General features: G+C 46.3%; 1 protein-coding gene across 4 annotated transcripts in view; it reads left to right on the top strand.

Moving 5' to 3' along the window:
- The window catches only part of DENND2B (DENN domain containing 2B), a 101,452-nt gene that overhangs the window by 47,369 nt on the left and 29,703 nt on the right, over positions 1-24,380 (top strand). For all 4 annotated transcript variants that reach the window (XM_021685749.1, XM_021685751.1, XM_021685752.1 and 1 more), the window contains exons 2-4: positions 1,117-1,221; positions 18,383-19,624; positions 23,008-23,144. In XM_021685749.1, coding sequence (XP_021541424.1) covers positions 1,142-1,221; positions 18,383-19,624; positions 23,008-23,144 — 1,459 coding nt within the window. In that variant the 5' untranslated portion in view covers positions 1,117-1,141. The remainder of the gene's footprint in view (positions 1-1,116; positions 1,222-18,382; positions 19,625-23,007; positions 23,145-24,380) is intronic.

Genomic DNA, 24,380 nt, shown 5'->3' on the forward strand with positions numbered 1-24,380 from the left:
TGGAATTTTTTTATTTCATTTTCAGATTTTTCATTGCCAGTGGTTAGAAGTAAAATTGATTTTTAAAATATTACTCTGTATCCTGCAAACTTGCCTGACTTTATATATTTGTTTAAAAGTTTTTTAGTGGAATCCTTTGGATTTTCTATGTACATGATCATATCATCTGCAAATAAGAGATAATTCTACTTCTTCCTTTCCAATCTGGATGTACTCTTAAGTTTTAACCTTTTTCTTCCTTTTATTATTTTAACATAAAATGATGTTCCCTAAAGGATAATGATATATTTGCTAACTCTGTATGGTACATGAATGGACATTTTTCACTTCATCAGTACTTAAATACCATAATGTATATTAGAAAAAATATGATGGTTCATAATTTTATGGTGTTAGCTCGAATGTTACTCTATTAGAATATTCCTCCCTGAACCTTCTATTTCAAATAACAGACCTTCTTCACTCTTCCTCTACCTTGCTTCATTTTCTTCTTCATACCACTTATCATCACCATACAAATTATACATAAATGTACACTGATGTATCACACACATGTGACATGTGCAGGCTTATTGTTTGTTTTTCCTGTAATGAATCTCCCCAAGGGCAGAGACTTTGTTTCATTCTTTGTTGGATGGCAGTGCCTAGGACATAGGTGCTCAGTAAATATTTGTTGAGTGACTAAATGATTAATTGTATAGAACAAGGTTAAATCTTTTAAGATAAGCAAGTTAGTTTCAAGTTGTTTCAAGAAAAACACTGAATAAATAGTTATTCAGGAGGTATACAAATAGGATGGAATTTGCCAAGGCTTTATGGCACGCTTGAAGTTTGGGAATATTTGAAAAATGAGAAGAGGTAGGATGGAAATGGAGTTTTGTCATTCTCTGTGAAGTGATAAGTTATCTGCTAGCTCACAGACTCATTGCCTAACCCAGATCAGGGATCCCTTGAGGCTCTTAAGCTATAACACATGGAATTAAATCTATGTGGGAAAGTGGTTCCTGCCATCTGCCACAGAAACCCTCTTGGCAGTTTTGGAGGTCATCTGGAAATGCTTGAGGTACTTTTGGCTGCCTGTGGAAACTTGGCTAATAGGCCTTGATTTCTTTGCAGGGTTCTGGGTTTGCAGAGAGCAGAAATGACCATGACTGCCAACAAGAATTCCAGCATCACCCACGGAGCTGGAGGCACTAAGGCCCCTCGGGGGACTCTGAGCAGGTGGGTAGGGGAGCACTTCTAGGGAAATGGGGTTCACTGGAGGGTGGCATCAAGAGGCAACCAAATGGCTTAGGTCCAAAATATAAATGCTTATCATCTTGACTCTGACAGTTGTCCAGGTGAATGATCTGGGCCCAGCTCATGCTGACTATGAAGCAAAAGCCATCTCTAATATCTATGCCATTTTCCAGTTCTATAAGTGTCCATAGGAGAAAGCAAAGGGACCCTAAAACAGACTTTGCTTTGTGCTGTTGGAGGAGCCTAGAGCTCCAGGAATGGAGCCAGCAAGAAGCAGCTGACATTCTCCTGGCTATATCCCTTTCCTTAAGATGGGACAGCTTGGGCCTGTGCCTGAGCTAGGCTACACTGTAGTGAGGGAGGTTGACCACACTGGGGGTCAGGGTGGGGAGACAGTTATGCATGTTAGCACAAGTTGCAGGCAGAAGTCTAGTTCTACAAGAATTTAGGCTGGGCTGTAAACAAAGCAGCTTGGGGAATTTTAGTCAGTGTCAGCTATAATCCACTTTCCTGGTTTGGTCTTTTTTTAAAAAGTAGAATGTAGAATGATAGAAAAACCACAGATTTTGAAATCATAAACAATTGGCTTCAAACCCAAGCTCTACTTCCCAAATAGTAAGATCTCAGGGCATTTTCTTATGCCCTCCAAAATCTTGGATACTCATCTATGAAATAATAATAATAGTAAGTATCTCACAGAGTTTCTGTGAGGATTAAATGAGATAATATATGTCAGTGCTTAGCATAGTTTTTGGCATAAAGCTTCTCAATAAATGTTAACTCCCTTCCTATGATGGGATAAAAGTTGCCAAAACTGGAAGATGGATGTATAGCTGTCACCAGGGCTTCTCAATTTTGAGTCAAGGCCTAACTTTTTAAAATATTCTTCCCCCCTGCCCAATTTCCACTATGTGGGGGTTAGAGTGGGAGAAGCAGGTTTTACATCAAGTCACAAAGCAGAATCAGGACCACCGACAAGTACCTGTTTCTATTTGGAATATGTACCTACATGTTTTAAATATTTTTAAAAATTGCTCTTCCTTTAGCTTCCCGGCATGCTTGCCATCATAACATGATAGATGATGTTTGTAAATATCTGAGCCTCTGATGTGCCTTAAAAAAGCATTCTTCCAGCCTCCTCTCTAGGTCTTCATTTCCCTTCCTTTCTGCCATATTTCTGCTTTCCTTCCAATTTTCTTTCCTGGACTTTTGGCATGGAGCCCCAGACCTCTGTGGCTAGCTATATCCTTCTCTCAGAGGCTACTGCTGGACCGTGGGTGTTATTTTGAAAGTGTCATCTGGTGGGTTTGCTGGCTGTCTTCACCCCCAGCCATATCTGGGAGTTGCTGTTTGGGCTGAGGAGGGCAGTAAATCACCAGTTCATTTAGGAAGTCATTGTCAGTGAGCTCTGAGGGCTTTCCTCTCAGGCACCAGGCTCTGTGGTGGACAATGGGGGAGAAAGAAGAATGATCCTTTCTCTTTCTTCAAGGCATGTACAACCTGTATTAACGACTTTGGCACCTGAATCTCTTAGTCTGACCTTTCAGTAGATGTTTCGCAGTGACCTGAGGCCCTTTTTTTTTTTTTATCATCACTAGCCCAGGGGTCTCAGTGGGAAAAGACTCCTTGGTGTGTTGGGAACTTTGGTTGGGGAGTGGAAGGGTGCTAGGGCCTGGGAAAGCTGGGTGTTTGACTTGATGGCTGCTTTGGGGACCCCCACGTCATCCACATGGAGGCAGAGGAACCCAGGGGTAGTAGAGGCATCTGTGTTTCACTCTGGGGTAGGAGGTACTCTGGGGCATGAAAAACTGGTGGGAAGGGCAGATGGGACCCTGTGGAACTGGCAAGGTAGGTATTTGCAAGTTTGTGTCCTTAACTTGAATGAGACTTCACCTGAGCCAGTATGGGTTAAAGATCCTGTATTCCATTTTGCTTTTTGACTTTTATGGGTATTTTGCTAATATATTTCCTTCCTTTTCCTCTGTAGCCCAGTTTTGATTGGCAGGGTATGTAGGAGGAAATCTAAGCCTTTTCATTTGACCACCAAAGTGCTAGGTTTTGGTCTTTTGGAGCAGGTTTCCCTTTCTCTTTGTTGATGAGGCAGCATGGGCACGTTGCTTCACCCTCAGCTGCCAGATATACCCTCCCTACATATGGTTCGCACTCCAGCTCATAAGATTTGGCTGCATCCCAATTCTGGGAGTGGGAGGTGAGATTCTCCAAGCTCCCCTGGATTTCAGAAGCCAGGTTTTATGATGTTGGTGTTGATGACCTGGGGTGAGACTAGAAGCAGTGTGGTGACTTGCAAACAAGGAAGTGTTATGTTTAAAGCTAATTCAGCCACCTAAACAGGGTGAACTTTGCTACGTGTTGCTCTCAGGAGATTTCACTTGTGCTGTAAGGCCTGGCAGGCAGCAGGGGCAGTTCTCAGAAGACTCGTCATGCCTGCTGATTTCCTGGACAGCTTCTTCACTGTGAACCTCTAGCATCCGGGTCACTGCCCCATTGGAGGTTCAGGCTATCAGTATTGTGTTTGGGAACCTTGCCTCTGGATGGAGGTGTGAGAAACCTGGGTGCCTATAAAAGTGTAGACTTCTTGGTTGTCTTTTCATCTCCCTTGAGCCTGGAACAATGCCTGGTATGTGGAAGATGATAACTATTTATTGACCAGTTGATTAGCTGTCTGGGAGAGGAGCCTCTTCTACCATAGGCTGCTGTGCTATTTGAGTCCTCATAGTACCTCAAAGTACCTTTCTCGTAGGTCTTACCAACTTTGGGCTCCCTTTCCATTCAGTCCCCAGACTCTTAGAAGGGCAGAGCTGAAAGGAACCTTAGAGTTCATTCAGTCGAACCCACGTGTTTTACAGATTGGGAAGCTGAGACGTAGAAAAGGAGAGGTGCTCCCTCCAAATACAAAGCTAACGGGAGAACAACTCAAGGCTAGCTCTCTTGGTCCTTCTGTGGTTTTATTGTACCACTCCTTTCACCTCCCTCTAAACATCCCTGGGATCTTCTTGCTCAAAAACTATTGTCAAGTATGATATGGTCAAACTTGGCCTGGCTTGTAAGGCTTTCATAAAAAGCCGTGGTCTTTCTTTCTACTCTTATCCTTCACTGTTGTCTAATGCAAACCTTACATTTCTGCCAGTCTAGATGCAAGTGTTACTTCCTTCCCAGTGCTTTTCTTAACCACCCAGCAAAGAAGGATTTCCCTCCCCTCTGTATTCACTCTTAGAACCCGTGGTTTGGAGCCTCCAGATGGCACTTATCATATAGTACCTCATAGGGTGGATTTTCATGGGGGTCTTATTTCCCCTACTCTGTTGGAACTCTTTGGAGGCCCAGCACATACTCTTTTGGAATGTTAGAGTTGGAGGGGTCTTGGGATTCATTCAGTTTCATGATGTTACATGCGAGGAAGCTAAAACCCACAGTTAATTGACAGTGGAACCATAATTTCAACTCACATTTGTAGGTTTCTGGGCAGAGCAAGGCATTGGTTTGTAATATGGTAAAGTCCAGAGAGGTCTTGGGGTCCCACTGCTAAAGTGGGCACCGATCTGGACTCTCTGCCTTCGATTTCAGGAAGAGGGGAAGAGCTAGCAGATAGGGAAAATCTCCTGAGAGTGGTGGCTGTGGGTAAAAGATAGTGCTGCAGAGCCTGTCTGAGTGTGGCAGGCTACCTCTCCGGAGGACCTGTGGCTTTAGCCCCCTGTTACCTGAGATGCTTCCGAGAATCCAACTGTGATGTCAGTAATATTTGTCTGGTTATTTATTGCTGCATAGCAACCGGTCCTAAACTTAGTGGCTTAAAACATTAACAGTCATTTATTTTGCTCACAAATCGCAGTTTGGGTAGGGTGGGAAAGCTTGTCTCTATTCCTTGCAGCACTGGTGACTCAGTGGCTAGGGGCTGGAATTATCTGAAGACTTGTACACTTACATGTCTGACCACTGATGCTGGCAGTCAGCTGGGACCTCAGCTGCGGAACACCTATGTGTGGCCTCTGTTGGTTGCATGCTTTTACAGCATGATGTCTGGGTTTCAAGAGTGAGCATCTCAAGAGAACTAGGCAGAAATGCATGACATTTTAATGACCTAGCCTCCGAAGTTGCATGGTGTCTTTTCTGTTTTACCCTGCTGATTAAGGCGAGAACAAAGTTCTGCCTGAGTTCAAGGTAAAGAGCTCTGCACCCCAATTCCAACATGGTGGTGTGTGTGAGGGTGCTCCCCCGCACCATTAAGCAATTCTCCGACACCAGCTCAGTGCCCTACAATTCAACTTGATTCTGAGACCATCTTTTTTTTTTTTTTTTAAAGATTTTATTTATTTATTTGAGAGAGAGAGAATGAGAGACAGAGAGCATGAGAGGGAGGAAGGTCAGAGGGAGAAGCAGACTCCCTGCCGAGCAGGGAGCCCGATGCGGGACTCGATCCTGGGACTCCAGGATCATGACCTGAGCCGAAGGCAGTCGCTTAACCAACTGAGCCACCCAGGCGCCCGATTCTGAGACTATCTACCAGAGAGAGCATCAGATCCCACAATTTAAAGGCTCAGTCCTGTAGACTGCCCTTTGCCTCAGATGCTAATCTCAAGCCAGGTTGTTACCTGTGCTTCTGACAGACTGGCTAAACATCAGAGGTTCCCACGACCCCCTCCTTGGGTTCAGTAATTTACTAGAGTGGCTCACAGAGCTCAGGAAACCCATTTACTCACTAGATTACCAGTTTATTACAAAGGATATTAATGGATACGAATCAACAGCCAGATGAAGAGATACATAGGGCAAGGTCTCAAACAAAGGATTTTTTGTCCTGGGGAGCTTGGGCCTTGCATAGTGGCATGCGGCAGCATTCTGATTCACCAACCTGGAACTTCTCTGAACCCTGCCCTTTTGGGTTTTTATGGAGGCTTCAGTTACATAGGCACGATTGATGAGATCATTGGCCATTGGTGGCTGATTCAACTTCCAGCCAGTCTCCCCTCCCTGGAGTTCTGGGGAGGAGAACAACTGAAAGTTCCAACCCTCTAATCACAAGGTTGGTTTTCCCAGCAAACAGCCCCCATGCTTAGGTGTAGTCCAAAAGTCACTCATTAACATGACAAAAGACACCTTGATCACTGTCATCTCTTAGGCAATTCCAAGGGTTTTAGGAACTCTGTGCCAGAAATGGGACTAAGACCAATTCTATATTTCTTATTATAAATCACAACATCACACAAGCCGAGGGAAAATAATTGCCACTTGATGAGAGGAGTATCCACTTCACATTGCTAGAAGGACATGTGAGATGGGGTAGGTCATGATCACTGTCTTTGGAAAATGCAATCTGCCATAGTCTGCCCTCTGATCACAAATATTCACATCCTTGCCCAATGTGAAATACACTCAGTCTCTCCCCTAAGTTCCCAAGTCTCATCCTGTTAATGGCATCAGCTTGAAGTCTAAGATCTCATCATGTGAGTCTGGTTCAGGTATAGATGAAACGCTTTGGGTGCAGTCCCTTTCTCTCATTGTGTGCAGTTCCTCAGCTGGGACTGTTAGAACACCTATATGTACCCTCTGTACATGGCCTGGGCTTCCTCACAGCATAGGATATCCTATTTCTCTTGATGTGAAGACCTGTAAACTAGAGAGAATATGTATCTGCCACCCAAGATACCTGGGTGGGACAGGCCCAGAATAACCACTGTAGATAGCCCTCTTCACACAGGGGGAAACCGGAGGCCACGCAGCAGTTACTGGCCCATTGTAATTCTTATATCCAGTGAGACACAAGTGACCGAAGCCTTGGCTAAGTCGTGGTTTTATTGCCTCGGAGGCATTTACCTTGTCTCTGGCTCCCCGCTTAGGGCTTTGGGTTCTGCCCTGACTCTGATTCCTTCTTCCTTTTCTCTCAAAATCAAAAGTAGCCCATTTGTGCAGGTGAGTAGTTTTCTCCGTCGGCTTCATACCCATAAAATTTCAAATGTCCAGAGTCTTCCCTTCATTTTATATGGTCTCTGTGCTTCCCAGCCCCAGCCGATATACTTCATTTAAAACTTGGTGGGTTTCTTCGGAATCCCTTTATAACCCACTGCAGTGGACAGAAGGCACGTGTACAGATCACTTCACCGTGAGCCCCTTCCCGCATTGGGTTCCCTGGGAGACTGCTCGGGGACAAGGGTTCTCACGAGTCTTGGAAGCCTTACATTTACAGAGGATCTGCACGGCCCACTCTTCAAATCATTAGAAGGCCTTTTGTCTGTATGTCTGTAAGATTCTCAGAGGAATGCTTGAAACCATTTTTTTAGGTCTTTTTTTTTTTTTTCAAAGATTTTATTTATTTATTTGAGAGAGAGAATGAGAGAGAGAGAGAGAGAGCACATGAGAGGGGGGAGGGGCAGAGGGAGAAGCAGACTCCCCGCTGAGCAGGGAGCCCGATGCGGGACTCGATCCTGGAACTCCAGGATCATGACCTGAGCCAAAGGCAGTCGCTTAACCAACTGAGCCACCCAGGCGCCCCATTTTTTTAGGTCTTGACAAAAGATTTTTTAGTACTAGACCTACTCTAGATTTTTTTTTAAAGCGGTTTATTGACAGATAATTAAACTTGAACTGAACCTTTTAAAGTGTACAGATTAGTTCACACACCCGCGCGCACACACACACACACACACACACACACACACTAAAACTGCCACTACAATCTGGAAGCCATTTCTTAATTTGAGAATTTTTTTCCTATCTAGAGAGACAAAAACAAGTGTTATTTTCTAACCCGGAAAGCCCTTTCTCGTTTCTGTTTCCTTTCCGTGTTGCTTGAAAATGGAACAGTCCCTTTTTTGTCTCCTCTCCTCTGTCTTGTACTGTAGGCAGCTAGAGGTCGGACCGCACCTGCAGCACTGCTCGGAGATACTTTAAGCTGGATCGTCGAATTAGGTAGATTTCCTATTTTCCTTGTCGCCACTGGGGACAGAATTACCAAACTTTACAACATTTACGAGGGTCCCCTTCCCTCCAGCTTCTACTAACATTTTCCTTACTTTCCTGTAACCTCTCCTGATAGCCTGTCACTCAGTCCCCAAGTCAGTGATTTAGGATTTTGTTTCAACAGCACTAAATTTCTAGGTACCAAAAACTGTTCCACTTATCTACTGCGACATAACTACCCCAGAATTTATGGTATAAAACAACCATTTTATTATGCTCACAGACTCTGTGGCTTAGGAATTCAGAGAATACTTCAGGGATGGCTGGTCCCTGCTCCATGATGTCTGGCATCTTGGCTGGAAAGACTTTAAGGCGTAAGGTGACTCATTGATTAGGGGTTGGTGTCACCTAGACGTGTCTTGCTTCATGTCTGGGGGTTGATGTTAGCTCTTTCTGGAACCTCAGCTGGGACTGTTAGAACACCTATATGTACCCTCGGTACATGGCCTGGGCTTCCTCACAGCATGGGAGATAGGAAGTAGAAGCTGCTGGTTTCTTGAGGCTTGGGACTGAAAATTGGCACCGATTCATTTCAGTTGTATTCTATTGGTCAAGCAGTTGCAGAGTCCAGATTCAAGAGAAGAGGTGATTTTTATAGGAGGCATGTCAAAAAATTGGGGGACCATGTTTTAAAACCATCACAAGTATCTTTAATATGGTTTCCTGGAACTACATTTCTCTCCCTGTTGGCTTTGCACAGTACCTGATTCTGCTTCGTAGGGCAGTCCCATTTTTACTGGACTAGGGCTTTGGGGATATTCCTGTAAGGCATCATTTTTAACCTGCTGCAGGGAGGACTTCTGTCTTGTAAGTACTCTGTGTTCATTGAAGCTACTACTTAGAGGACTTGGGGTTCCCACCCAGAGAAGAGCTCACTGATCCTCTTTGTGCTTCCCTAGAAATCAGCTGGAAGGTAGACAGGTATGGCTTTGGTAGATTCTTAAATGTACTTTTGGAAGTGAAAAGATGACTCAGTTTCTGCTCTGACCCTAGTTACCATTCTACTTACTCTGACAAGCTGTGGTTGACCTCAAGAGTCTCTATAGATGGTGGTCCATATGTAGCTCCACTTGGAGGATGAGGCTATCCTGGACCCTGTTGAGGGCTTCCAACCATTTGAGATGAGGTTGCTTTGGGAACAGGAAGGCCAAGTTGTGAGTGTCACCCTGTTCTTTGGCTTTTTATCAGGACCATGTCCCAGAGTGGGATGTCAGTGGGAGTTATTGAGCTGAGCCCCTGCTCTGGCCTGGGGAGCAAACTTCTGGGCTTGCTAATGGGACTCAGGAGAAGCCTTCCTCTCCTTTCTCCTCCTTGGGAGCCTCAGATAATGGCCTTGAGGGAATATAGTGAGAATGTCATCTCCAGACTTAGGGCAGTCACTGTGTGGTGGGAGGATGCTGATGTCCACTGAGTCAACAAGGGCCCATCTTCATTGAACAGCCCTAGAATGGTGAATGGCCAACTCCCAGGCAGTTTCATTGGGGAGCAGGCTAGACACCTGTTTCATAGAGACTAAGCATATTGGAAACTGGGCTCTGTGTAACCTTAATTTGCAGACAGGCTCACTTCATGGCATCCACAGCCCATCTTGTTACCTCCGGGGCTATTTCTTGGACCCATAGGAATCTTCCCTAACTGGCTCCAACTTGGTCATCTTCCTGATACCAACACACTCAGAAGCCCTGTCTCCAGAACATGCTGAGTTCAGAAACCTCTTGTCATCAAGGACTAAAGATCCTCCCAGAGAGTTCTTGGGTGCACTTGGCAATATATGGGGCATCCCTTGGCATGAATGCTTACTGCTGTGTTCCTGGAGAATGGCTCAGATCACTAAGTGAAGGGTTGGGTTGTGTTCTTATGAAACAATACCAGAGGGAAGGGCACATACTTTGCATTTTGACTCTCACTTTCTGTCTGTTTATACACATACGGCACATGTTGCTTTTTCTTTAAATACCTCTTTCCATACCCTTAGTTCATACTCTCTTTTCTACTCAGTTGTCTTACATATTTGTCTGTATGTGAGTGTTCATGCCCCTCTGTTTCATTTAAATTTCCTTTGCATTCTCCCCCGCCTTTCTCCTCTCTTTCTCCTTTTATATGTTTGTCTCACTCCCTCTCCTGTAAATGCTGGTTTTGGCCAGTCACATGCTGCAGTATTGGCACCCACGCCTGATGAGCAGCAGATCTGGCTGCCTGCTGACAAGGTGGTGGCATGAGTGCCCAGTTTCAGTGTCTGCCTCCCCAGGGGCAAGCCTGGGATTTTTAGAATAAAGAGCAAAAGATGATCAGAGCACAGTCATAGGTGTCTCTTAGCTGTGCTGTATTTGCTTTTATATTTCTTTTACCTCCCTGGAGCTATTTATGGTGTTCAAGCACTTTTTAATTGTACATCATTTTAGCCACACAGCTAGTATATACGGATACTCAGAGCAAGTGTTTTTTCTGTTTCATGGATAAAGAATCTGAGGCTCAGAGAATTTTGATGACTTTTCCAGGAGCATATCTGGAAAGTGAGGGAACTGGGACCAGAAGAAACCCAGGTTTCTAGATTTTTGGGAACTGACAGCCGATGCTGGTCTGCACTAAGTGCTTTGTGTAACTTTTTGTGTTGTTCTTCAGATCGTATGTGACAAAGAGGGGGAGGTAGGGGGGCGTCTGTGAATATCCTGGGCAGGCATAAAGAGACCTAGGTTTTAACTATTTTTTATTCATTCATTTAGTCATTCAATATAAATATTAATTCCTACTAAATTCTAGATGCAGTGCAAAGAGTAGGGGGTATCAAGATTAATAAGACACCGGGCGCCTGGGTGGCTCAGTTGGTTAAGCGACTGCCTTCGGCTCAGGTCATGATCCTGGAGTCCCAGGATCGAGTCCCGCATCGGGCTCCCTGCTCGGCAGGGAGTCTGCTTCTCCCTCTGCCCCTCCCCCCTCTCATGTGCTCTCTCTCATTCTCTCTCTCTCAAATAAATAAATAAAATCTTTAAAAAAAAAAAAAAAGATTAATAAGACACCATCACCACCTTCAACTAGGTCCACTCATCGTTTAGTAAGGGAGGCAAGTGAGGAAACAATCTAGTCCAATAACATGTTACAAGTACCGTAAGACATTTTTCCAGGTGCAGTGGAGGCGTCAAAACTTGGCCATCTCCACCTGGATGAAAGGGGGTAGGGTGAAGAGAGATTCCAGAGCAGAGCTACAGAGATATGTAAGGGAACAAGCCAACATTCTAGAGGCATGAAAAGCAAGGAGTTTGATGTGGGTGGTTTTGGGATTGTATGTAGGAAAAGACAGATGACAAAGTGAAAATAGGGAACAGATCACGAGGCCTTGTCATCCATGCCAGTGAATTTGCACTTCCTTCTGTGGATAATGGGGAGTTTCAAGCGTGAAGATTTTTGTGTTTTAGAAAGATGTCAGAAGATGAGAGGACTGACTAGAACTGGATTAAGATTGAAGGCAGAGAGAGAAATTAAGAGATTGTTTTAAGAGTCCTGGTGAAAGATCACATCTGAACTGAGGAAGTAGCAGTAGCAGAGGGGATGAGGAGGAAGGGGGCAGATCTGAGAAAGGTGAAGGTTATAGAATTGATAGGACTCAGTCATTAAGTACATCAGTGTGTTTGAGGAAGGAGCTGGGTACAGATGCTTGAAGGAGTGGGAAACAAAGAACAAATCTGGACCTCTTCTCTCCTCTGTGGAATGCATTGGAAAACATGAGGCAGTAAAGGCCAGTGGTGGAAGCATAGAACAGCATAGGGATGAGACCATGCGAAAAGACATTCAGCCCAAGTGGGTGGGAATGAGAGCAAAAGGGGTTCTCCTGTCTAAGGCCAATGCTTCTAGATGGGCATGGGATCCCCATCCCCTTTACTGCCTGCTTAAGGACATTGCTCCTGCATTTGCCCTCTCTCGTTCTGCATTGGCAGCTTTTCTCTCTAACTGGATCATTCCAGTCATCATTCAGACATGCTGCGTCATATCTCCTGGCTCAAGCTAACCAACAAAATGCTTCTATTACACCACGTTCTCCTCTACCCACCACCTCATTTCCTTGTTCCCCCTTTTAGGAAAACCCTTTGAAAGAGATACCTGAATTCTTTGTCTCCACTTCTCATTCCATTTTCTTGAATTCCTTCCAGTCAGGCTTCCCTTCCTACCTCTCTACCAAAATCTCTTTTCTCAAGGTCATAGCATCCTCTGCATTGCTAAATCTAATGATCAACTGTTTCTCAGTCTTCCCCTTACTTGATTGTTAGCAAATTTGACTCAGTTGATCACTCCCTATTTTTTGAAGGTCTCAGGACATCAGTCTTCATGGTTTTCTTCTTTCCTTATTACATGCTCTTCTCAGTCAATCTTCTTCACTGGTTCCTCCTTTCTCTATGTGACTTTGAAACACTGGAAAGCTCCAGTTCAGGCCTTGGGTTTCTGTAGCTATTGACTCCCTAGATGAGCTCATATAGTCATATAGTTTTCTGTCTTTTATTACTGAAGTATGGTTGACAGACAATGTTATGCCAGTTTCAGGTGTACAACGTAGTGATTTGACAATTCTATACATTATGCAATGCTCACCACAGTGTCTTGTAGTACAATATTATTGACTATAGTCCCTATGCTGTACTTTTCATCTCTGTGTTATTTATTTTATAGCTGGAAGTTTGTACCTCTTAATCCCCTTCACCTGTTTTGCCCATCCCACCATCTATTTTTAATCTTTTGAGGAACTTCCATACTGTTTCCCATAGTAGTTGCACCAAATTTACATTCCGACCAAAAGTGCACAAGGGTTCCCTTTCTCCATATGCTTGCCAGTGCTTGTTATTTCTTGTCTTTTCGATACTAGCCATACTTGGTCATATAGTATTAAGTAATATCTATATACTGCTGATGACTCCTAGGTGAGGTTTATAACCCTAACTCCATTCTATCAGGTTCTCAGGCCAAAAACCTTGACATCATCCTTGACTTCTCTTTGTCTCTCGTACCTTTTATCCAGTTCATCAGCAATCCTATTGGCACAGCTCTCAAAATAGATTCATCTCTTCTGCTACCATTCTAATCCAAGCCATAATAATCTCTTGCCTGGATTATTGCAGTGTCCTTTAGGTGATCTCCTTGCTGCCATGCTTGCATCCCTGCACTCCGTTCTCTGATGTGAAGTCAGAGCATATCATTTTTCTGCTCATACCCCTTCAAGAGCTTCCTTTCTCTCTCAGAGTAAAAGCCCAAGTCTTATTATTGGTCCATAGGGTCTTCTGGTGCCTCTCTGACTAATCTCCAGCCCTCTGCCTCTTCTCACTCGACTCTGTCCACACTGGGCTTTTTGCTGCCCCCAGAATACAGTAAGTATGTAGTTGCCTCAAGCCTTTGCCCTGTTGCTCCTTTTGCCTACAACATTTGTCCCCTGGATAAACTCATTGTTCACTTCCTTAAGGCTATATTCACATTGTCCCCGGCAGAGGGGCCTTCCCTGATCTCCCTCACTGTGAATCTTTCTCCCTTTCCCCTTTTTTATTCTTCTTCATTGGCTCCATATCCATCTCTCAGTGTTGGTTTGTTTATTATCTGTTCACTCTAAACAAATAAAGCCACACTGCCTCCCTCCACTAGACTATAACCTATAGAGAGACTTTGTCTAATTTTAGTCTCTGCTGATCCATGATGCCTAAAATAGCACCTGGTATGTATTTGGATCCAGGCACCACCATTCATGTGGCTACAGTTTCCCACTGTCCAACAGGGGAGAATTATCTTTCACTACCAGCCTGCATTTGAGGAACTGGAAGATAGCTAGTGGGGACTGGTACCTATGAGTGAGTGAGCACCCCCTCCCATCCATGCTCAGGAGATGCCACCTGCCATGGGAACACTGCCACAAAGAACCATGCATCCTCATCGCCAGTCCCTATCATGTTCACCCCTTAAGGCTCCTTGTTTTCTGGGTTAACAGGTTGTCCTGAGCCCTCCTTCCACTTGGGGCAAAGACTGATGGAAGCTGATTCTATTATTGGGATTACAGAACTAGCTCCATTTGCAGGGAGTGCTCAGAGGAGATTCTCAGGCCAGAGCTCCAAGTAGAGAGAGTGAGATCCAAACATCAAGACCATGGAAGCTGCTCTGTGCGGAAGTGGAGGAGAGAGGCATGGGAATGGAAGGTTCAGGGCAGTAGTTCTGCACTGGGATAGGGCAGGCCAATTATACACATGGCTGACCTTTCCCACCTGCATCTTTTACTATTAGAACAGTTTATTGCTTTATTACTTCTCACGTTTCTGTGCATTTACTGGGCAGTCCCTCTGCTGGTTTTCCCTGGAGTCTCTCATGTAGCCAAATTCAGTTGGGTCCAAGTGTCAGCTCACGTTGGGCTGGCTGTTGGCTGTAGGGGCCTCGGTTGTGCTCCACATGGCTTCTCATCCTCTAAAAGACTAGACTGGCTTCCTAACATGACAGTCTCAGGGTAGCATTCCAGGTATGTTAAGGGGGATTCTGCAAGGCCTCTTGAGGCCTCAAGTTTGGGACTTAGTTTAATTTCTCCTCCATTCTGTTGGTCAAAGCAAATCACAAGGTAAACCTAGATTTAAGGGGCAGAAAAATAGGATCCACCTTTTGATATCATGAGCTGCAAAGGATTTATGGCCATTTTAAATTACTCCCTTTCTCTTCCACTCCAGATGTTTAGAATCCAAGGACAAAGGTAAGCTCTTTGAAAAAGTTTGCCAAGTGATTATTCTGAATAGTGAGCCCCTTGTTAATATTAGTAATTATCAAGCTAAAACCGAGTACTATGTGTTAGCCACTGGGTTCAACACTTGATGTGTGTTGTCTCTGTTCCTTACAATAATCCCCTGAGACGTGTGTTCTTTTAACCTCCATTTTACAGATCTAAGGTTTAAGGAGATAAAGCTATTGGCTCAAGGTCATGTAACTTGTTAGTGGCTACTCTGAAATGTGAACCCTAAGGCTTTATAATATTTTTACCCTCTGTTGAGAAGAACTGGCCTAGCATAACCTGGTGAAGAACTTAATACTAATGATAACTAACAGTCATAGTGAGTTACAGTATATGATATCAATTCACATCCAGTCTCATTTGCCCATTATGACAACCCTGTGATATAGTCAGAACAATTTGGAGGAATTGAAGCTGGAAGCTCAGAGAGAATGAGTGGCTTTGCTTATAGTCACATTCCTAAAAAGGTAGAATCAGAAACATGGAGAGATAGCAGTGAGTTCTTCTGTCAAGTGAGAATCCCATGAGGGCAAGGCCTTATCTATATTGTTTACAAATTTATCCCTAGGACCTTGGAGTGAGTGAATGCTGCCTTCTCTGTGATGAATTTGGGGATGACTAGGCTCCAGGTCAGCTTGGGCAGGCCCCTTCTCCCATCCCGAGCTGCTAGAACACACTGAGCCTGGCCTGTGTGGGGAGGCTGCGCAAGGAGCCCCTGTAGCTCTGCCCGAAACTCAGCAATGATACAAAGACCAGCACCTTTAAAGGGAAGGGCCAGTCTCTTCTCTATTTGATCCTTCATGAGAGGAGAGAAACTAAACTTTAGTTAAAGCAGGCTAGGTATTTAGGCTTTGAGAGAATTTCTTACCTTGTGGAGATTTTTCCACGCGGGAACTACTAAGGGAAGTTAGGGAGTCATCTGTTCTAAAACCATGCTGGAATCGGACAGACCAGAGATCCTTACCATATTTCTTTCCCACCTGTGGGAGCCATGCCATACGCCATACACACCTACGCTTCCCGCCCCCCAATAAATACAGTGGCTTCATGGCCTGGTGAATTCTCACCTTGGGGGTTGAGGAGACTCGTCCGTAGGGGAGCATATATCAGAATGTCTGGAGAGATGAGGCATATACAAGAGGCTTCCTAAGAGATTCTGAGTCTCATTAGATGACTGTCCTCTCCCACTAGAATTTAAGCTTCATGAAGACATGAATTTTTGCCTCTTTTATTTATTCTTGTGTCTAGCACCTAGAGCAGGGCCTGGTACATAGTAGGTGCTCACTAAGTATTTGTTGAATGAATAAACACATGTCCAGGTTGTTTTCTATTAACGGCACCTTCTCCCACCTCCAAAGGAGAATAACGGAAACAGAGTCCTTTGTGGGGTCCAGACATTGCTGGCTCGCAGGGCTGGACTGATGATGACCTTTGGCATCCATGGTTCTATGAAATAAATGAGGGACTTAAGGCCTCCCTCGTTGTGAGTAGGTTGGGATCTCCCCAGGCTCGAGCTTGGCACATTGCCCTGCTGCTGCCTACCCTAGGGAGTGCTGAGGCTTATTCCTTTCATATGTCCTTGCTGTGCAGAGTCTCTTTGGTCATTGCCTTGGCTGGGCACTGCATTTCTACCATCCGTGCCCATGTACACGTGGGATGGCTCTTGTTTGACTTGCCCTTTTAAAAACAACTTAAGCATGTTGAGGTTTCCTGTTGATCGGGGGCAGCCAGAGGCTATGACCCAACAGGGAATTGTCGGCCAATCCCTGACTCACCCGAGCTCCAGTTTTCTGTGTGTGAGCAAGTAGTGACAGCAGGCTGGCTCGAGGGCAGCTGGCTGCCTTCCTGTGGATGGCATGGCCCTCTGGAGCCTGTGAGGCTCCCGCCCAGCTTTAAGGGCCATGGCATGAGGGTCAGGTAGGCCTTCGTAGCGTGCGGTGTTGGCAAGACCCTGCTGTATTTGAACTAAAACTGTTTGTGGAGAGTGCCGAGAGTTGAGAGTGATGACCCTAGCAGACAATCAGAAAAGTGTACTGAAAGAGAAGTCTGCTCATGGTTCTTGTCAATAAGCCCACCTTTACCTTTTCCTTTATTTGTCCTCCATTCACTGAGCACCTTCCAGATACTGAGGATGTGTCCTTCCACTTGGAAGAAATCGTGGACTGGTAGGGAAGAGGTCTAGAGGTCTTGAAGGGGAAGAGGTCCCTGCTACTTATAAATGCTACATTTGAGATAAGGCTATGCATGGGGCTCTGAGGGTTTCTGCCAGGTTATGTCTGGGAGCCTAGGCAGTTCACAAAGATGGCAGAGGCCACTGCTTCCTCTTGAGAGGGGCAGCATAGTATTTTATAAGTTCCTGTCCTGGCTTCCCCCCTCACCGGCTGAGGGACCTTGGATGAGATATTTAGCCTCTCTGTGCCTTTGTGGTTTTCATTTGTAAAGTGGAGATAATAATAAACAATAATAATTGTGTAGAGTTTTCGTGAAGACTAAATGAGTTAATAATATGTGTAAAACCAGTTATTTCGAACTCTTCCCCCTATTGGCTAAGACCTGCAAGTGGATTTAGTGCTGAGAAGTGGCCACTGCTTGGAGGGTAGAGCCTCCTGAGGAGCTGGCCTCTCCTCCCCATGGGCATCCTCGCTAATGGGGCAGAGAGGACTCTTTCTTTTTTTTTTTTTTTTTCTTCATTTTTTTTTTTTATTCTTATGTTAATCCCCATAGAGAGGACACTTTCTTGAGGGACCCTGATGCTTTGAGACTCTCAGGGACCTGAATTCTGGTCAAGACCCAAGCTGAGGTGCAGTATGCTGTGCCGGTAACAGAAGTCTCGGGAGACAGGGGTTTGTTAAGGAGACGGAGCAAAGGGCTCGGGTGTATATTTGGGGTACTTCAGGAAGTAGCGTGCTTGAGATGCTTTCTAGCAGCTCCTGGGAACTGATCACCAGCATTTCTTCCCAGTGCCACATTCCGTGGGGCCATGTTGGCAGCTTGAAATCAGCTGCAGTGGGAGTATTTATACTGCGGAGATTGGCCGATGTTACAGAACTGTGCTTTCTCTTTCAGAGGGCCGACCGCTAAACATTTCGCAGCACACCCCTGGCCTTACTGTTCTCTAGCTGGCCCATGTAGCTTCTTGGGATCCTCTGACCTGACACAGAGCTGGCCTGTTCCAGACAGCACTCAGGGCCTCTGGGATCGAATTGGGCAGAGAGACCCATTGAGTTTGGCCGGCTGTGAATAAGCAGTGTTCCTTCCCTTGAGGATGGCTTTGAAAGGTGTATTACTTGAATAGAGTACTTCGAGCTTGGATGCCCTGCAGGAAAGAGATACTGAGTGGGCCAAAAATGAAACGCCATGCCTCTGGTTGTCAGGCCACTCACTGCCATTTTCTCTTCTTTTCCTTTTTTTTGTTTTTGTTGCTTTTAGGTCTCAGTCAGTCTCTCCACCTCCAGTTCTCTCCCCACCGAGGAGTCCCATCTACCCGCTCAGTGATAGTGAAACGTCAGCCTGCAGGTACCCAAGCCGCTCCAGCTCCCGGTTGCTCCTCAAGGACTGGCACCCCCGTGATCCTTCACCCCCAAATCCTCAAGCTCCCTCCCCAGACACTTCACCACCCATCTGTCCCCTCAAGGCCACCAACTTCAGTTATTTGGACAGAAGCCCTTCAGTGTGCAAGAGAGAGGACCAGAAGGAGAACGTCCAAGGGGCAGCCCAGGATGTAGAGGGAGTAGCTGCTTGCCTCCCCCTTGCCCAGAGCACCCCATCCCTAGGGCCAACAGCTGGCCCACGGAGCTTCTTTTTGAACCGCACTGGCACCCGTGCCCACAGCCTGGGCATCCGGGAGAAGATTTCAGCATGGGAGGGGCGCCGAGAGGCTTCGCCCAGGATGAGCATGTGCGGGGAGAAGCGGGAGGGCTCTGGGGGCGAGTGGGCGCTCAGTGAGGGCTGTCCCAGCGTGGCGCCATCCCCCTGCAGCTCAGAAAAAGCCTTCGATTTCAAGGGCCTCCGGAGGATGAGCAGGACCTTCTCAGAGTGCTCCTACCCTGAGACCGAGGAGGAAGGAGAGGCGCTCCCTGTCCGGGACTCTTTCTATCGGCCAGAGAGACGGGCGGGCCGGAGTGAGCCCAGCGCCTTCCTCAGGGGGCATGGCAGCAGGAGAGAGAGCTCAGCAGTGCTGAGTCGGATCCAGAAAATTGAACAGGCCCTGAAGGAGCAGCCAGGCCGGGGACTCCCCCAGCTCCCCAGCAGCTGCTACAGTGTAGACCGAGGGAGAAGGAAGACTGGGACCTTGGGCACCTTGGAGGAACCAACAGGGAGCACGAGTGTGAGCACTGGCAGCCGGTCAGGAGTGGCTGGAGTTGGGGGGGAGGCAGGCCCACCCCTGGAGAGGGAAGGCAGTGGCTCCACTAAGCCAGGGACCCCTGGAAATAGCCCGAGCTCCCAGCTGCTGCCATCAAAGAGCTCCCCTGATCCCGCTGTGAACCCTGTCCCCAAACCCAAGCGCACCTTTGAATATGAGGCTGACAAGAACCCCAAGAATAAGCCAAGCAATGGTCTACCTCCTTCGCCCACGCCTGCTGCTCCACCCCCCCTGCCCTCCACCCCAGCCCCACCAGTCACCCGGAGACCCAAGAAGGACATGCGTGGTCACCGCAGGTCCCAGAGCAGGTAACGAATGCTCCTCCAGTCAGTGTCTTAACAGCCGGGCACAGTGGCTTTCTCCTCATTTGAAGATGCAAAAGCGGATTGTAATTGTGGGTCTCAGTCAGCAGTGCTTCCTAGGTCCCGAAGCAGTGAATCCTTGTTAGGCGGTAACCTGAGTTAGATGAAAAAGAAATTGTTCTGCTCTTGCCGGGATAAGGATATGTAAATGTGAGTGGGAGGGTGAAAATGGTGAAAATGCTGTCTACTGAAGGTGTGGCTAGATTTGGCCTTTGGGGGAAAGTTGGGCTGTGTCTTGAACCCTGTTGGAACTTCCTTGGTCCCTGGGGGAGGGGGAGGGCCACCTTCCTTTTAGATAAAATGGGCAGTCCCTTGAGGACTAGTAGTAGGATCTTAGCCTCATGACCACCTGAAATGCCAGCATTAGAAACTTATTTCTTTGAGGGAATCATCATCTGAATACTGCATGTTGTCCTTAACACGGTAGTATTGAGACATTTAAGGTGGTTTTCTCTTTCCTGAGGGCTTCCTGGCCATTTAGGGACCCTGGGCCTATAGGGAGAGGGGATCCTTGGATCCTGAAAGGGGAGACTGATGGAAAAACGAGTCGAAGAACATTTTACTGCTTCTTCACCATGTCCAAGAATGACCTGTGCTGACACTCTCATTGTCTTCCTGGTCAGTCTCCGCATTCCTGACCCTGGACTACCTGGGCTGTCCTATAGTGACCGGGAGCTGGAGCTGCTAGGGTTTGGGAAAGTTGACTGGTGTCTTATTCTCTGAATTGGGGTAGGCTGGGAGCCTGCCTCCTTGGGAAGGCCTATCCCTCTCTCCCTTACTGCCTTTCTCTTCTAAACCAAAGTCAGATGGCATTCAGGTTTATTTCACTTCTCAGGATTCTTCCGTTGGACCCCATACTTCAGGCTGCATCCAGCATATCCCATCTCATATAGATAACTGTTCAGCCATGAGAGGAAGATATCAGAAAGTTTCAGATCCATGGACCAGAAGAGCCCTTGGCTAAGGGAAATCCTATGTTTTGGCTCACCCCAGCATGCTCACTGGCTCTTAAGTCTTTAACAGCCTACCGAGAGTGTTTGCTTTGTTCTTTATCCATTTCTTTAAACACCCATCTAGAGCCTGCCATGCACCAAACCTTGTACTGGTTAAGGGGACACAGGGTCAAATAAGATGTGGTTCTTCCATTCTTCCATTCTTAATGTGATATAGGAGATAGATGCACAAATAAATCCTAGATGCTGTTCTATGTGACGTGATCCCTGTCCATGTAGGGTGCTATAGAGACCCAAAGGAAGAGGCAGCTAAATTAGGCTGGGGAGTGAGCGAAGCCTCCTTATAGAGGGAGTTGCTGAACTAAATTTAGAAGAGCAAAGAATTTGCAGTTAGCAAGGTGGAAAAGGGGGGTGCGGGAGAGTACATCAGCCTGAAGGTTTTACACATACTCCCACACACATTACATTTATACATAATATACACACACACACACACATACCATATATGGTAGGGCCACTTCACATAAGAAGTAACTTCGGAAATTTAAAAATCTGTGCTCTTGGGGAAAAAAAAGACCATTCAAAAAGTACAGACTGTTTTATTTGCCTGTTCACATAGTGAGCATATTCCCTCTAGGAGCAGGTGAGTTTGTTTCTATTGTGTCAGGTATGATTCTTATATTTAATATACCTTTTTATTTAAAAAAAAAATGCAAGCCAAATATTTCTTTGGGTATTCAACCAAAGAAAAAGAAATCTGTTAAAAAAAATCTGTGGAGAAACTGACAATATTAGTCTTAATCCAAGACAGTGTGTTGGTCTTCCTGAGGGATTTTCAAGGGTAATTTGGCTGAACATGATTTGTGTCTTATTTGCTAACTTGAGAACTACCTGCAAAAGATGTTGACCTCACTGTATGTAGATCCATGAGAGCTTGATCTCAGACCACCAGTTTCTGTGGGCCTACATTCAGGAACCACTGCACTCAACTGGGTGGAAAGTCTATGTCAGAGACAGATTTGGAAGCCATCATGGTAGGAGTGGTAGATAGAGGGATGGCCATCAGTATTTGGGCCCCAGAAAGTACAGAGTGAGAAAGAGAATCCTAAAGACAGAATTCTGAGAGACCCTGGCATTTAAAAGGCAAGTAGAAAAGGTGAACTCCTCACAAGAGCCTGGAAAGTAACTGCCAAAGAGGCTGTTGACCGTGTCATACAAGGTGAAGGAAGGAGAATGCTAGTTAGAGTGTTCAGCTGTGTCAAGTGCTCCAGAGTAGCCAGGCAAGCTGAGCATAGAATGTGGCTTTTAGGACACCTTCAGTTCTTGACTTGCACCCCAACACTCTCAGGAGTTTTTCATTAAACAAGAGAGAAAGGCTGAGATGTCTAATGGTACCCAAAAGAAGAGGGAGGTGTTAATGGGTGGGAGGAGGTCTTCAGTCAGTGCCTTTCCTTTCTCCCCCTCCCCGGGGGTTTGCCAGGACCTGCCTTGGAGAGAGAGAGGATGCAGCTGGGGTCATGCCTTAGCTAATGGAGGAGAGGAGGAGAGAGTACTCTGGGCTCAGGCTGTCTGAGGAGCTAACAAGCTGTGGTTTAAAAATTCTGCAGTAGAGGGGATGGCCATTTGTGGGGTGGGAAGGAGCAGGTGACTAGCTGAAGGGAAACTGGTTCTTGGAAGTAGCTTCTGACTACAAATTGCCCTCCTACTTCCACCTCAGAAGCAGTGTGGTTTGTTTGGAAGTCTCAGCCCTTCCTCTTCCAACACCCCACCTACCACCAACTGCTTCCCTGACCCCCAAACAGCCCTGGGCACCACCCGTCCACTGTTGAGTCCTTACCACCTGTTCAGATCAGGGGCCCTTGCTATGGGGCAGGTGTGATGGAGACTCCAGAGGCAGAACAAGTACTCTATTCTTGTGGTACTGGCAGGTGCTTCTCAAGGATGACATGCTCCAGGACTTGGAGGCCCAGGTCAAAGCTTAGACCCTGGAGCCACACAGCCTGGGTGAGTCCTGCCTCTTGTCATTTCATCTCCCTGAGCCTCCACCTCCTCATTCATAAAATGGCACAATAGCTCATAGCAGCATTGTGAAGATAAATGAGGTTCACATGCAAGGCATTTGATAGAGCATCTGACACATGACACCCTTCTTAGCTGTGGGAGTTGTTACAGGTATTATTTGCAGGCACCCAGTCTGGGCCTCTCAGACCGTTCTCTCCTCATTTGAGTGGTAAGTTTTGATCCATCTTGATGCGTTGCTTGGTAGCTGGTTGGTGAGGAGGACCTCTGGACTTTGCTGTTGGCCATGGCCATTCCCCCAACAAGGCAGTCGGAATCTAGTTTTGCTGGAATGACTCATGCTCTTGTTATCTACAGAAAATCCTTTGAGTTTGAGGATGCATCCAGTCTCCAGTCCCTGTACCCCTCTTCTCCAACTGAGAATGGTACTGAGAGCCAACCCAAGTTTGGATCCAAAAGCACTTTAGAAGAGAATGCCTATGAAGATATTGTGGGTAAGCTATGGCAGAGGTGGTGGGCTGGCTTGTCTCTGGGGGCTGCAGAGCAAGAACAGGAGGAACACTCCCAGGTTCCACTTCATTCACTGTGGGCAGACCTGGCCCAGCTTCTGGAACTTCTCAAGAAAATGGGCACCAGAGGAAGCAGCTTAGCAAAGACTGAGCAGCTGAGAAATTAAAGCCTAACCTTGACTGAACTGAAACCCAAAGGGTTTCTGGGAGCACAAAAAGGGGAAAACTACACATCATCCTTTTTTTTTATTTTCACAAAGCTTCCTTAGCTGTGTGTCCTTCCTTAGTTGTGTGTCCTTAGGCAATCACTTTTCTCAGACCTCTGTCTTCTCTTACAAAGTGATGATGATGATGTTATGATGTTAACAATGATAATGATAATAGTAATAATACTTCAAGGGATTATTGTTAGGATTCAATGAGATAAAATGTTTATCAGAGTACCTAGCACAGTGCCTGGTCCTTAATATCTGTCTCCTACTTTCCCTTAAAGTAAGTGGTGTCAAGAAAGCATCTGAGGGGCGCCTGGGTGGCTCAGTCATTAAGTGTCTGCCTTCAGCTCAGGTCATGATCCCCAGGTCCTGGGATCGAGCCCCGCATCGAGCCCCGCATCGGGCTCCCTGCTCCGCAGGAGGCCTGCTTCTCCCTCTCCCGCTCCCCCTGCTCGTGTTCACTCTCTCACTGTGTCTCTCTGTGTCAAATAAATAAATAAAATCTTAAAAAAAAGAAAGCATCTGAGATTTTACTCTGCTTGCAAACAAGTTTAGCCCTCCCCAGATTCACAGATGCTGACAGAAGACACAAGACTCTTGGATCGAAGACAAAGGACTTTATTGCTCATGGCACAGCAGGAAGCATGAGCTCCGTGTTAACGTGGGTTCCCCTTGCTCCCAGGTCCCATGAGGCAATGTGGAGGAGGTCCAGATAGAGACTGTACGCACAGTGGGTCTGTGTCCCAGCTGAGGAACTCTAAGCTTAAGGAACCCCAATCTTTTCAGGGGATGGCTAGCAAACGTGCCCAACCCTTGCCCCACAAAGAGATGTTATCTTTTTTTTTTTTAAAGATTTTTTATTTATTTATTTGAGAGAGAATGAGAGAGAGCACATGAGAGGGGGGAGGGTCAGAGGGAGAAGCAGACTCCCCGCCGAGCAGGGAGCCCAACGCGGGACTCAATCCCGGGACTCCAGGATCATGACCTGAGCCGAAGGCAGTGGCTTAAC

This window comes from Neomonachus schauinslandi, chromosome 11, assembly GCF_002201575.2.
Source record: "Neomonachus schauinslandi chromosome 11, ASM220157v2, whole genome shotgun sequence".
NCBI lineage: Eukaryota > Metazoa > Chordata > Mammalia > Carnivora > Phocidae > Neomonachus > Neomonachus schauinslandi.